This window comes from Dreissena polymorpha, chromosome 5, assembly GCF_020536995.1.
Source record: "Dreissena polymorpha isolate Duluth1 chromosome 5, UMN_Dpol_1.0, whole genome shotgun sequence".
Lineage (NCBI taxonomy): Eukaryota > Metazoa > Mollusca > Bivalvia > Myida > Dreissenidae > Dreissena > Dreissena polymorpha.
In genome coordinates, this window is record NC_068359.1 from 56,995,271 (window position 1) to 57,009,769 (window position 14,499).

The following is a 14,499-nucleotide window of genomic DNA, read 5'->3' on the forward strand; positions in this document are numbered from 1 at the left end:
GGTCAGAAGATTCATCTCAATAATATCTTGGACAAGTATAAAAATGATGCCGGTTGGTTGAAAAACATGGCCGCCAGTGGGCGGGGCATTTTCCCTTATATGGCTATAGTAAAACCTTGTTAACACTCTTGAGGCCATATTTATTTTCCGATCTTCATGAAACTTGGTCAGAAGATTTGTCCCGATGATATCGTGGATGAGTTCCAAAATGGTTTTGGTTGCTTTAAAAACATGGCCACCAAGGGGCGGGGCATTTTTCCTACTATGGCTTTATATGGCTTTAGTAAAACATTGGTAACACTCTAGAGGCCACATTTAATGTCCAATCTTCATGAAATTTGGGCAGAAGATTGGTCTCAAAGATATCTTGGATGAATTCGAACATGGTTACGTTTGCATGAAAAACATGGCCACCAAGGGGCGGGGCATTTTTCCTTAAATGGCTATATATGGCTATAGTAAAATCTTGTTAGCACTCTAGATGCCACATTTATTGTCCGATCTTCATGAAACTTGGTCAGACGATTTGTCCCAATGATATCTTGGATGAGTTCGAAAATGGTTCCGGTTGGTGGAAAAACATGGCCGCAAAGGGGGCGTGGCATTTTTCCTTATATAGCTAAAGTAAAACCTTGCTAACACTCTAGAAGCCGTAATAATTGTCCGATCATCACGAAATATTGTCAGAAGATGTGTCCCAATTATATCTTGGACAAGTTCGAAAATGGTTCCAGTTGCTTGAAAAATATGGCCACCAGGGGATTGGGAATTTTTCCTTATATGGCTTTATGAATCTTCATGAAACTTTGTCAGAATATTTGTTTAAATGATATCTTGGATGTGTATGAAAATGGTTTTTGTCTGTAGAAAAACGTGGCTGCAAGGGTGTTCACTAGTCATGAAAGTTGGTAAGAACATTTTGTTCTTATGACATCTTGGGCTGCACAGAACAGGTCAGTTCCTTTGAATCTCAGGAGCGACTTTGAGCCTCTCATGCCTCCTGTTTATGTTTTACAGAAAACAATAACATATAAAGTGCCGGTCACAAGTTTATAGTTTCAGTTTCTTGAACGGCTTTTACCGGTATGTAAAAAAGAACGGAAACGCGTACCCTAACCCTAACCCGCAACACCTAACACATAACGCAACACCTAATAATCCTTTTAATCCTATATATATTTCCTTAGTATCGGGGGCTACCGCCCCAAACCCCCGCTTTGTCGATAGTGGTAAAAAACTGCGTACCGGTAAAGTGCAATGTAGCCGGCTTTACTCCAACGGTGTTTACTTCCGTGTCAAACGAAATGGTGTTCATTTAGTTGAGAAGGATACTTTAAGATCTACTTTATTCAACGGATTCTGACATCATTTTTCATGACACAGGTATCGTTCGTGTTCTTTTGAATAATACAAATGCATATTTTTTTCTATATCGGGATAATAACAGTTTGCCAGTGCAGTGTTTTCGCACATGACCCAATTAAGGTTCATGGGGGGGATAAAATTCATTAAAACTTCGCTTTGGTTTTTCTTCATTGAATGTGGTACAATATGGTCAAACTATATATCATTTTAAAGCTAAAGACGGATAGAATAACATAAACACATTTTTGACATTCAATATTTGTGTGCTTTATTCGTATTTTGGTTTAAAACCAATACTTTTTTACACTAATTTACAAAATCTCAATCTAAAGTTAGGAATGATATGCACTACCTGAAGTTGAATAAATACAAAGCTATATACATATACAAGGTCAAGTTAGCAACATTTCACAGAAAATTATTGTCATAAAACAACAAATGAGTTTTTATTCAACTGCCTTTTTTGGATAAATATCCTAAACATAGTTCTAAAAATAACTAAAACGTAACTACTTTTTAACAATCCAGGTATGGTCAGTGCCTTCCCCAGGAATTTGTTCAGGCGCCCCGGGGATGGGTTCGGGAGGGGTGTCCCCTCCCGACGTTGATTTTTTTTTAATTTAACGTGTCAATTCACGTTCTGTGGTGCGTTATAACTCAAAGAAAAACAGCGTCAAAAGACGTCATTTGGTGCGCTATGACTCTTCAAAAAAAAATCCCCCAGTCATTTAAAAATATATTTTTTTATATTGCTTAATTGTTTTAAAACTTTTCAGCACAGATAGTAAAATCCCGACTCGAACGATTCCCCAATACATCCCTTTCAACCCGATTCTATTACTGTATACTTACTATTTTTCAAGTTTCTATTTATTACCCGATAATCCCGTTTATTCCGTTTTTATCAATCTCTTTCTGGTAAATATTTACGATAAAAGCTTTCAGTTATTTCTTTAACGCAAACCTTGCCATTTTTTAAGTGACTATTTATAGATTTGATGAAATATTGCCTCTGAATATGCGTCAATCCCCTGACCTGTTGTGTGCTTGTTAAAACGCTCAATACACGCCATTTGTATGCAATAGACGCGACGTTGTACATGCTGCATAATTTTCGCGCTCTTTTTAATTTCGAAAAAGATTCGACACAAAATAAATTTGCATTGCTAATTTGAAGCAAAAATATTTAACGTTGCGGTAACATTTACATTCGAAAGTGTGTTTCGGATTAAAAACGCGTTAAAATCTACTTACGGTAATGGGTTTCGGATTACAAATTTAATTATTCCCATATGAGATTCCAACAAATATTAACCGTTGCGTTATAAATTCAACGATAATTTGTTTACACACTTTACGAGTCGAATAAATGTTTTGACGGAATTATGCATGAAATTCACGTTGTCGACGAGGATCACGGCCGGTTGCCATCATCAGTCTTCTAACTATCGATTATCGGACGAAACATTTACAAGTGTGCGTAATTAATTCAACGAAAATTTGTTAAAGCGCATTACGTGTCAAATAAATGTCAGAAAAACGAGGTGAATCAGTTCTATAAATGGACATGTTGAAATATACATGTACTGAATTAAATAAATTGTTATCACATAATTGTAACCGCTATAATATTTAATTGTTTACCACTTGCAATTAATTTCTCGTATTAATTATGAGTCATAGGTAACACTTGTTTACAGTAAAAAGGTGTGATGATGATGCCCGAAACCGTCTTTAATGTTCTGTACTGTACTAATTACCGGTTTTATATTACTCAAATGCTACTTGCTAATCAAGCTGCGATAAACTCTTTCTTCATGCCCGACGTCAATCAAAAATAATGGTCGATAGTTAACCCCGCCCTCATAAGCATTCGCGTAACCGATTGGACGATTAACTTCACAGTTTGACAACTGGAAAGTTACCAGATACATCCTTGTCAGCATTTAAATGACCGTGTAATGTGGCTAGAATAATCGATACGCGCGTCATGCTATTCTCTTATCAGTGGATTATCCATTACCCCATGTGGTGTTTATGGCGATTACTTGTGAAAGTAGGTACCGAGTGCTCTTTTAAAACAGGGAATATTGATACACTGATAGGGAAACCTTGATTTTTTTGGACAATCTCCACTTTCTTTTACTGAAGAATACACTGATCGGAAAATTTCAAGCGCCCCGGGGACTCTGATTTCGAAATTCAAGCGCCCCGGGAAGGGGCGCTTAAATGGCCTGGGGAAGACCCTGTGGTGGATAATAAGAGTCACAATTCTATTTCAAAGGCTTAACAATTTTGTTATTTACCTCTCAACCAAATTGCAAATTTTAAACCATCTCAAATTGAAATAGATTGCAGACGACATATAAAATTGTAAAGGAATATAAAGAAATTGGCAAAACGATTGATTTTATATTTCGATTCCTTATACCCATTTGAAAGCGTGGTCATCGCTGTGATCCGTAGAAAAACGTGCAAAACAAATCGGTCGAAACCACGTGCAGTGGTGAGAAAACCGGGTATGTGTATACACATACCTGAGATAACACATGCTTATTTTGACAGTTTGGTGGCAACTTGTAAAACAACTATTAACATTAATCAGCAAGAGATCGCACTAAATAACAGAAATGACCGCGTAGAGATATCATCACTTACCCTATTTGAAATAGTTTCCAGCTGAAAATTGTCCCCCACACGTCTTTTTAGTTAATTTGTATTGTTTTTCTGGAGCCGAAGTGCATCTCACAGAATATCCAACCAACTTCCGTTGTTTTCACTTTCGTTATTAAAAACTCCGTTTAAAAGAATTATTACTACTTTCAGATTGTTAAAGCGATGTATTATTATATATTATCAATAGAATAGTATACCGTGATGAATTGAACGGAGTAATCTAGATCTTTCTGTCAGTCTGTAAGCGTACTATTTTATGCGCAATAATAAAGTATATGTGATTCGACAACGATTGTAAACATTGGTGAAATGCTTCTTACATAGTTATTCTTTTGAGTGTTTATGAGGTCTGATCGTGCAGTTTGCAAACATCAACGGAAAGATTACAATCCAATGCATTTGTCATCGTCAACCGTATGGAATGTCAATTAGGCGATGAGTGAGTTTTTAGCATGTTTCTTTCTATTTTATTAATTTAAAAATGGCTGCCCCCATGGTGATGAAATGACATGTGTTCGAGTTTTGATATTTCTAGATATGCAAACTTTTTTTACTATTTAAGCGTAACTTGCCCTCGTCAATGTCGATATCATTCACTAGTAATATAATTTTCCGCCGAAATACGTGGAATAAACATGATTCAGATTTTTGAAAATAATGTATATTTTAGTGTTAAAATCTCTTTGTATTTTGATTGATTTTGTGGATGTTATGATACGATGATGTACAAAATTGGTAGCAGTTTGAAGGAAAAACATCCATTAAAGCATATATGTATACATTATCAATGTGGCACTCTTCCTTTAGTCAAATTTGAGTTGAATGCTAGGGGTCCCACATTTTTCAAAATGAAGCCTCTACATGAACCTTAAAGGCCAAAGGGACCTTTTCACAGATTTTGGAAGATATTGAAAATTAAAGTTTGTCATTAAATTTTTTATATTGATAAATGCAAACATTGGATCTAAAAAGCTCAAGTAAAAAGCAAGAATAAAATTAAAGAAAGAAAAGAAAGTAACCCTCAACTTGCCTCGAACCACTGACCCCTGGAGTAAAACTCTATTGCTTAAAGTTAGACCACTCGGGCATCCATGCTCATACAACGGGTGATGTATTATATACTTTAATTATATAAGCAATCCTCGTAGTGTCACAAAATATAATGACAACAACAGAACTCTCCAAATTCATTCGTTTCGCTTTGCAATGCATTATAATTTTCAGGTTAACATATAAAGAGATGCATATAAATTTATCATTATTTTAGTTCACTTTTATAAAGTATTTAACACAATAGTTGAACAACAAAAACACTTTTTATCATACAGTAGTCTGTACAACACTAGTTTAACCTGAAAGGATGATAGGCAGTTCTTGTTTTTATGTTTTTATTTGGGTCTGCTGTTGTGTATTAAAAGAGTTCCAAGTAAATATGTCAAGGGGTATTTACACACAAAATGTTAAAGTCAAGCATAAAATACAAACAACAAGATTTTTCAGAAGCAAGGCTTTTTTTGCTATCTTTGTGTAGCAGCCTTGACTCCCTTGTTTTGTGAAAAAAATGAGTCGCAAACTTTTCAAAAATGTGAAAAAAATTGAGTCGCCAATTGTAACAAATTGTAATAAAATGAGTAGCAAACTTTTTTAAATTGTTAAAATTTAATCAGAGAAAATCTTTAAGTTGTGAAAATTTTATTCGCAAACTTCTCAAATTTGTGAAACATGGCCATTCATTGAGCAGGAATAACAGGGCCCTCAATCTATTAACCACCTGAAAAGTATACTTTTTTCCCCTTTTGGGGGGAAAAATTCCCCCTAAAAAAAAAAATGTTTTTTTTTTTTGTTTTTTTTATAGAAAGATGTGTCTCATGATTATTATATCTCAATTCTATATCAATTTAATCTTTGCAAACATACTAAATTATGCAAAATGCAATGAATATAGTGCAAACATGTACAAATGTAATAATGAGAGAGTAAGTAAAAAAATCCCCCAAAAAGGGAAACATCTCGAAAATTCCCCCTCATAAGGGCTGCCAACCCCTTCCCCCAAAGTAGTGTGAGGGTGCTGAATAAAATCCTTAAGAGGAATTAATTGTGCTGTATTTATTTTAGTAATAAATCTATTACAAATGCCAGTAATTTTTAGAAATATATTGATAGAAATTCAGAATTATTACTGTATACAGTAGGGCTAGTGAACATTTCATATGTTTCTATAATTGAACAATGATTGGGCTACTAGATTTTATCAATTATTGTGGAGACTTTGAGATTATTAAATTTATTTGCATGTTGAATTTTTACTTCTAGATGCAAAGCAGTACGATCTGATACCATCATCCAATCCTTGCCTGTTGTCCCATCCTGGAATCTACCGCTGACAAGCAAGCTCAAGGGTCATTTGTTCTGGGGTAGTGTCTGCCCATCCTGGAATATACCGCTGACCAGCAAACTCAAGGCTTATTCGTCCTGGGGTAGTGTCTTCAGCTGTGATCACATCTTGCCCAGCTGCTTTGCATCTGCATCTTGGCGCCAGGTGTTTCAAGGCTGCTCCCTCTTCCTTGGGGATTCCAGGTGCGAGACCGCCTTATCATATTTGATGCACGCTTGCTAAGGCTTTATCCTGTCCAACTTCACCGTCTCTCAAGGATTTCTCCATCAAGGGGCTGCACCTCATCTAAGATCATCTACCAAAAAATACAAACGTCTGACTCAAATAAAGAATGTTCAAGTTGAACATGATGGGCATCCCTATTACTGCAGGAATTGGCTGACAGATTGCAATTCTCAGATTCTTGCAGTTACATCAAAACACGTTTGAAACTGACCTGGGTATCTCCTACATTGTGTGACTGAGAATTTAGAAACAAAAAATGAAAAGTTGGAAACACATTGGATCTACAGTCATTTGCATGTGCAATTTCTGAATATTGAGCGCAACATGTGATATGCTCCCTGTGATAACTCATGGCAAAAGATTTATTTGTAATTCAGAAGGATAATTGACTTCATATTAAAATAATTTCACCGATTTTATTTTTTTTATTTGATGTTGGCATGTTTTCAATCAATATTCCATTTTTATTAAAATTGCGGTTCATAAAGTTAAGCCACTCAGAACTTCATGCATCTACTGGGCTGGTTTAGATGGACTGTATGGACTGCAGTAGTGACACAGGTAAGTGTGATCAGATACAATGTATAATTTAAATCAATTGGTTCATACCTCAATACGCTTCCTGTTATATATACTTATTGTACGATAAAACTTGGGTAAAACACTCAGTAACAAAATAAAGGTAAATATAATAAATGATCCAAGTATATAATTATACCCCCACAAATGAAGTTAAGGGGGCTATATTGGAGTGAACTTGTCGGTCTGTTGGTCTGTATTAAGTGTCTGCTCTTTAAGTCAAGCTGTTTTCATCTGATCTTCACCAAACTTGGTCAGATGTTGTATCTAGATGATGTCTAGGTCAAGTTTAAATATGGGCTATGCCGGGTCAAAAACTAGGTCACGGGGTCACTTAGTGCGTTTTAAACATTCAGCATGTTGTCCACTCTCTAATTTAAGATGTTTTCATCCAATCTTCACCAAATTTGATCAGAAGTTTTATCTAGATGATCTCTAGGCCAAGTTTAAACATGGGCCATGCCGGGTCAAAAACTAGGTCACGGGATCACTTTGTACGTTTTACACATTCAGCATGGTGTCTGCTCTCAAATTCATGTAGTTTTCATATGATCTTCGACACACTTGGTCAGAAGTTTTATCTAGATGATGTGTAGGTCAAATTCGAACATGGGCAATGCTGGGTCAAAAACTAGGTCAAGAGGTCTCACTTAGTGCGTTTTAAACATTAAGCATGGTGTCTGCTGTTTTTTGTGAAGACAACATGCAAAATATTCTGTATCAATGCGACATGTTTGGGTATTCGTCACCTCTGTGACAAAGCTCTAGTTTAGTTTATTAATTGATGGTTAATGTTGTTTAGCTTTAATTCTTCAGCATAATGATCATTATTAGCAAAATGTAATCGATGCAGTTTTTAATTCTATTCTTTGTTTGGAATTGGAAGACGGTCGACTGAAAACAACAATCTGAAAATAAAGGGACATTTTCACAGATTTTGGCATGTATTGAAGTTTGTCTTTAAATGCTTAATATAGAAACATGTAAATGTAAACATTGGATCTAAAAAGCTCCAGTTAAAAAAACAAGAATAAAATTAAAGAAAGAAAAAAAGTAACCCTCAACAGGGCTCGAACCACTGACCCCTAGAGTAAAAGTCTTATGCTTAGACCATCCGTGCTCATACAATGAGTGATGTATTTTATAATTAAAATAAGCAATCCTTGTAGTGTCAGAAAATATAAGACAAAAACAGAACTCTCCAAATTATTCAATGGTTTCGCGTTGCAGCGCTTTGTAATTTTTAGGTTTTTAAATTTTCAAAAGATGCTTATAATGGATATTTAAGAGCATTGTCTATCTTCAGTATTATTGTTTCCTCACAAATATCATAACTATAAAAACTTTTGCAAATCGGACACATTTTTAGCTCACCTGATTGCTCAGGTGAGCTTTTGTGACAGGTCTTTGTCCATCGTCTGACTGTCCGTCCGTCCACATTTGTTCATAAACACTCTAGAAGCCACATTTATTGTCCGATCTTCATGAAACTTAGTCAGAAGCTTCGTCCCAATGAAATCTCGGTCGAGTTCGAAACTGGGTCGTGCCGGGTCGAACACTAGGTCAAAAAAAGGAAAACACTTGTTAACACTGTTGAAGTCACATTTCATGCCCAATCGTCATGTAAATTTGTCAAAATGTTTTTCTTAATGATATGTTGGTTGAGGTTAAAAGTGGTTCCGGTCCGTTGAAAAACATGGCCGCCAGGCAGTTTTCCTTATTTGGCTTTAGAGAAACCTTGTAAACACACTAGAAGTCACAATTTTTGCCTTATCATGAAAGTTGGACAAAACATTGGTTTTATTGATATCTCGGACGAGTTCAAAAATGGTCCAGATCGGTAAAAAACATGGCCGCCAGTGGGCGGGGCATTTTTCTCTATATGTAAATGTATATAGTGAAAACATGTGAACAATCTAGATGTCACATTTTTGGCCCAATTTTCATGAAATTTGGTCAGAACATTTTGTTTCCTTGATACAAGAGTTGAGTTAAAAAATGGTTCCGGTCAGTTGAATAACATGGCTGCCGGGGGCGCAGTTTTCTTATATTTATATAGTAAAAAAAAGCTTGTGAACACACTAGAAGTTACATTGATTGCCCAATCATCATGAAACTTGGTGAAATGATTGGTTTTATATATATCTCAGATGAGTTCGCAAATGGTCCCGATCGTTAAAAAAACATGGCGGCCAGGGGGGGGGCAGATTTCCTTATGTGACTAGAGAGAAACCTTGTGATCAAACACTATAGAACTCTCATTTTTTGCCTAATCATGGTGAAACTTAGTCATGCCGTTCGTTTGTCCACATTTGGTTTGTAAACACGTACTCTAGCATTCACACTTCTCAAGCATTCTTTATGAAAGTTGCTGAAAGATCTCAGTCAAGTTTGATAATGAGCAAAATCACATAATTAATGTCATAATAATGGCCTTTATATTGTCCAAATTTTCATTATTATACAAAATCCTTGTAAACACTGTAGAGGTCACAATTTTGTTTCAGAATTTATGAATCTTGGTCAAAATATTTATTTTTGTAAGCAAAGTTGATGTTTGGAAAGGGGGGTCAAATTAAAATATAGGTCACCAGGTAAAATCTTACAAAAACAAAAACACTCCATACGCCAGAGTTTTGGTTCAATAATGATGAAACTTGACCAGGATGTTTGTCTGGACAATATCAAGGTAAAGTTTAATGTTGGGTAAAGAATAAATGAACCGACTCCTCTCAGGTGAGGGAACTAGGGCCATCTTGGCCCTCTTGTTTAAATACTTTTTTTAATTTACCAAAACTTGAAAAATTGATAATTCTTCAGCATAACAATCATTATAAGCAAAATGTATTCAACACAGTTTTTAAATTTATTCTTTCAATTGGAATTGAAAGACGTTTGACTGAAAACAAAAATCTGAAATCAAGAAGAAACCACACTGTTTTTATTTGTGTAATGCATAGATCCTGTTGGCATCTGGGGGACTGCTACCTCAAAGGCATGAAAAAAGATCCGTCCCTGTCTGGAAAACCCCAGTCAGTACCAAGGGAGACAACTCTACACCTCCATCAGACAGTTACGTGGAATTCTGGAAGCAGCACAATCATGGGTTGTGTGATTTGGGTATGGTCTCACAGAGGAACAACACTGTGTGCTGTCTGCCCACTAGCTGCAAGCCAGGTAATGCCCATGTTTTCATTGAAATAGGCTCCATTGTCATTAAATTACTTATTTTATTATTATGAAAAAAGATACTCTAAGACTTCTTTTATATATATTTATATTAGAGCCCTGCTCTCTGAAAAGGGGGGTTTAATGCTTGTGCGTTAAGTGTTGTCTATGATTAGCCTGTGCAATCCGCACAGGCTAATCAGGGACGACACTTTCCGCTTTTATGATATTTTTTGTTTCAAGAAAGTCTCTTCTAAGCAAAAATCAAGTTAAGGCGGAAAGTGACGTCACTGATTTGCCTGTGCGGACTACACAGGCTTATTTGGGATGCCACTTTATGCACATGCATTAAACCCCCTTTTCACACAGAGCACGGCTCATAATTTATATAAATGTATAAGATATGCATTAAGAAAATATCAGCACACATCTGGTGTGCATAATTGTATCCCCCCATAGATTCATTGAGGAAACACAATTTATTTTATTAAAACACTGCAAACAAAGTCTGATAGAGTGAAACACACAGTTCGTTCATTGGTTAGTTTTTCTTCTCATTTGTTGGTCGATTGGTCTGTCTGCATAAATTTGTGTAACTAACTAACTTCATGTTTCTGAAGCAATTGAATTGAAACTTGAAATCTGTAATCACCATGAAATGAAGATGTGCAAGGCACCTGTTTTATTAGCTCATCTATTTTTTGAAAAAAAATTATGAGCTATTGTCATCACCTTGGCGTCGGCGTTGGCGTTGGCGTCCGGTTAAGTTTTGCGTTTAGGTCCACTTTTCTCAGAAAGTATCAATGCTATTGCATTCAAACTTGGTACACTTACTTACTATCATGAGGGGACTGGGCAGGCAAAGTTAGATAACTCTGGCGTGCATTTTGACAGAATTATGTGCCCTTTTTATACTTAGAAAATTGAAAATTTTGGTTAAGTTTTGCGTTTAGGTCCACTTTTCTCAGTCAGTACCAATGCTATTGCATTTAAACTTGTTACACTTACTTACTATCATGAGGGGACTGAGCAGGCAAAGTTAGATAACTCTGGCATGCATTTTGACAGAATTATGTGCCCTTTTTATACTTAGAAAATTGAAAATTTTGGTTAAGTTTTGTGTTTAGGTCCATTTTATTCCTTAAGCATCAAAGCTATTGCTTTCATACTTGCAACACTTACTAACTTTCATAAGGGGACTGTGCAGGCAAAGTAATGTAACTCTGACTGGCATTTTGACAGAATTATGTGCCCTTTTTATACTTAGAAAATTAAAAATTTGATTAAGTTTTGTGTTTAGGTCAACTTTATTCCTACAGTATCAAAGCTATTGCTTTCATACTTGCAACACTTATTAACTATCATAAGGGGACCGTGCAGGCAAAGTTATGTAACTCTGACTGGCATTTGGACGGAATTATGGGCCCTTTATACTTAGAAAATTTAAAATTTGGTTAAGATTTATGTTTTGGTCCACTTTACCCCTAAAGTATCATAGATATTGCTTTCATACTTGGAACACTCAAAAACTATCATAAGGGTACAGTAAAAGGACAAGTTGAATAACTCTGGTTGTCATTGTTACGGAATTATGGCCCTTTTTTGACTTAGTAACTTTTAATATATGGTTAAATTTTGTGTTTCGATCCACTTTACTTCTTAAGTATCAAGGCTATTGCTTTCAAACTTCAAATACTTTCATGCTATCATGAGGTTACTGTACCTGGCAAGTTGAATTTTACCTTGACCTTTGAATGACCTTGACTCTCAAGGTCAAATTATTAAATTTTGCTAAAATTGCCATAACTTCTTTATTTATGATTAGATTTGATTGATACTTTGACGAAACTACTCTTACCTGACATACCACAATAGACTCCACCCAAACCGTCCCCCGTGCCCTCCCCCCCTCCCCCCCCACCTCCCCTTTTTTTTTTAAGATCATCTCACAAATGACCACCACACCCTCACACTATACCTCCACCCAACCCCCCCCCACCCCACCCCCCACCCCCCCCCCCCCAATTAATTTTTTTTAATTTTTTTTTTTGTTTTAAGATCATCTCACAAATTACCACCACACCCTCACACTATACCCCACCCCCCCCCAATTTTTTTTTTAAACGGTTATGTTTGAAATACCGTCCAACCATTGCACCCCCCCCCCCCCATCGCCCTTCCCCCCCCCCCCCCCCCCCCCCCCCCCCCCCCCCCGATTTATTTATTTATTTATTTTTTGCGCTTTTTTGGAAGATAATGTAATAAATGTCCACAACCCCACACTATACACCCCTCTTCACTCCACCCCTCCCTCCTTTGTGATTGAAAATGAGAGTCCCTTCACCTTTAAAAAGAAAATAGATGAGCGGTCTGCACCCGCAAGGCGGTGCTCTTGTATTAATAATTATCTAACATTGAGATGAACATGTCAAATTATTGCCTCTTTAGTATTTAATATTTTGTTTTACTGTATGATCAGATTTCAAAATGTTGTCAACACTGTTTATAGTTTTTTACCTGTAAATTGAGTTGAAAACTATCTGCCTTATCTAAATGACATTTTTCTTCCTTAAGCACTAATTCCTTTACTTTCAGTTAAAATCTGTCCATTATAAATGTGATAATGCATCTTGATGAGGATAAACTTTTTAGCAGAGCTCAGCAAATAAACCAAGCCACAATCCTGTAAAGTAAAACTGTAAAAGCAACAAATTTACCCAGCTTTAATTAACCCATTAATGCCGAGTGGACTCTCCAATCCTTCTAAATTGGATCAAGTTATTTCCAAAATTAGGGATGTCTGGTATATTTATTTCTATTTTTAGATTATTTCTTTTAAGCAAACAGTGTAGACCCTGTTGAGATGCCGCATTATGCGGCGTCTCATCTGCAGGTTTTTTTTGGGTTGTAAAGGAAGGGGCCTTTAGCCCTTAGGTTGGGGAAATTTCACGCGCGATTTTCCACTTTGTTTTATTAGGGAAAAAAATTTAAGGGTCTTACTTTTACTGTTAATTGGGTTAAAAAAACAAAAAAGACTGTTATTTTCTTCATACATCAATATTTGTGGTTAATTTACATGTTATTACACAATTTCACAGAGGCATTTCCCTTGGTCATCTTGGCTGGGACAGACTATGAATGACTTTGTCAAAGTGATCACTTCATGACAGGGACTAACTGTGCCCGACTGTGCCAGACTGAGTTGACCTTGACAGGGACTGGCTGTGACAGTTTCAGACCGTTCAGAAACAGACTGCTGCAGTGGACTTATTTTTGAGAAGAAAGCTAAAATAACCGCGTTATTCGCAATTTATTGGGGCTTTTTCAGGTAATTTCGCCAGTTATGCGACATTTTTCCCTTTTGGGTGACATTTAACGTAAAGCGAGTTATCGTAAATCAGCCAAGGGAGGCAATCATTGTCGTAACATTTATACAGTACAGACCGGCGTGTACGGGTTGGGAACCATAATTGGACGGGTACCAAACGGTGTTTTGTACGATTTCGAGCGAACTTGTTGTAAAATTCAATCGTTTTAAACTGTTTTATGGAGAGGATAAGCTTCCGCTTGGGGAATTTTTCGGTCCGGAAAGGGGAAAAAAGTAGCCTAGATTGCTTGGGGATGACGCCGATATTCGGCGTCTGTTATTTAAGATAAAACCCCCTGCGCAGTTTGCTCAGGCCTTTTTTGTAGACGCTAGGCATAAATGGGTTAAGAATAAAATTCGTTGAAATGAACATTGTTATAACATTCCTTTCACCTTCACCTAAGTATCATCTACAAAGAACAATGATTATAATCTCTATAGTACATGCACACTATTTTTGAAATACCAGCAAATTGTTTGTCATAAACTAACCAATTATGCAAGACACATTTTTTTGGATGATAGCTCTGGTAAAGAACAATACATCCTTAATTCTTAGTAATGCTGCATATTTAAAGAAGAAAATAAATTTTTATTTTTGTTATGCAGGCCTTGAATAATTTTTTCAGAGCCACTCGCCCTGCAGGGCAAGTAGGCCTGACAATCCACTCTCCCTTCACTTTAATCTACTTACCCTGCATTAAAAAAATATATATATATAATA

At 36.2% G+C, this 14,499-nt stretch overlaps 1 protein-coding gene across 5 annotated transcripts in view; it reads left to right on the forward strand.

Annotated features, from left to right (window-relative positions):
• Window positions 1-14,499, forward strand: part of LOC127830974 (uncharacterized) — a 357,196-nt gene that overhangs the window by 281,360 nt on the left and 61,337 nt on the right. Inside the window, exons 1-3 of one of the 5 annotated variants that reach the window (XM_052355922.1) lie at window positions 1,253-1,383; window positions 6,355-7,222; window positions 10,201-10,417. The exons of the other annotated variants lie outside the window; for them this stretch is intronic. Of the exons in view, the coding sequence (XP_052211882.1) occupies window positions 7,169-7,222; window positions 10,201-10,417 (271 nt within the window). The 5' untranslated portion in view covers window positions 1,253-1,383; window positions 6,355-7,168. Of the gene's footprint in view, window positions 1-1,252; window positions 1,384-6,354; window positions 7,223-10,200; window positions 10,418-14,499 lie in introns of those variants that run through there. 5 annotated transcript variants of the gene reach the window in all.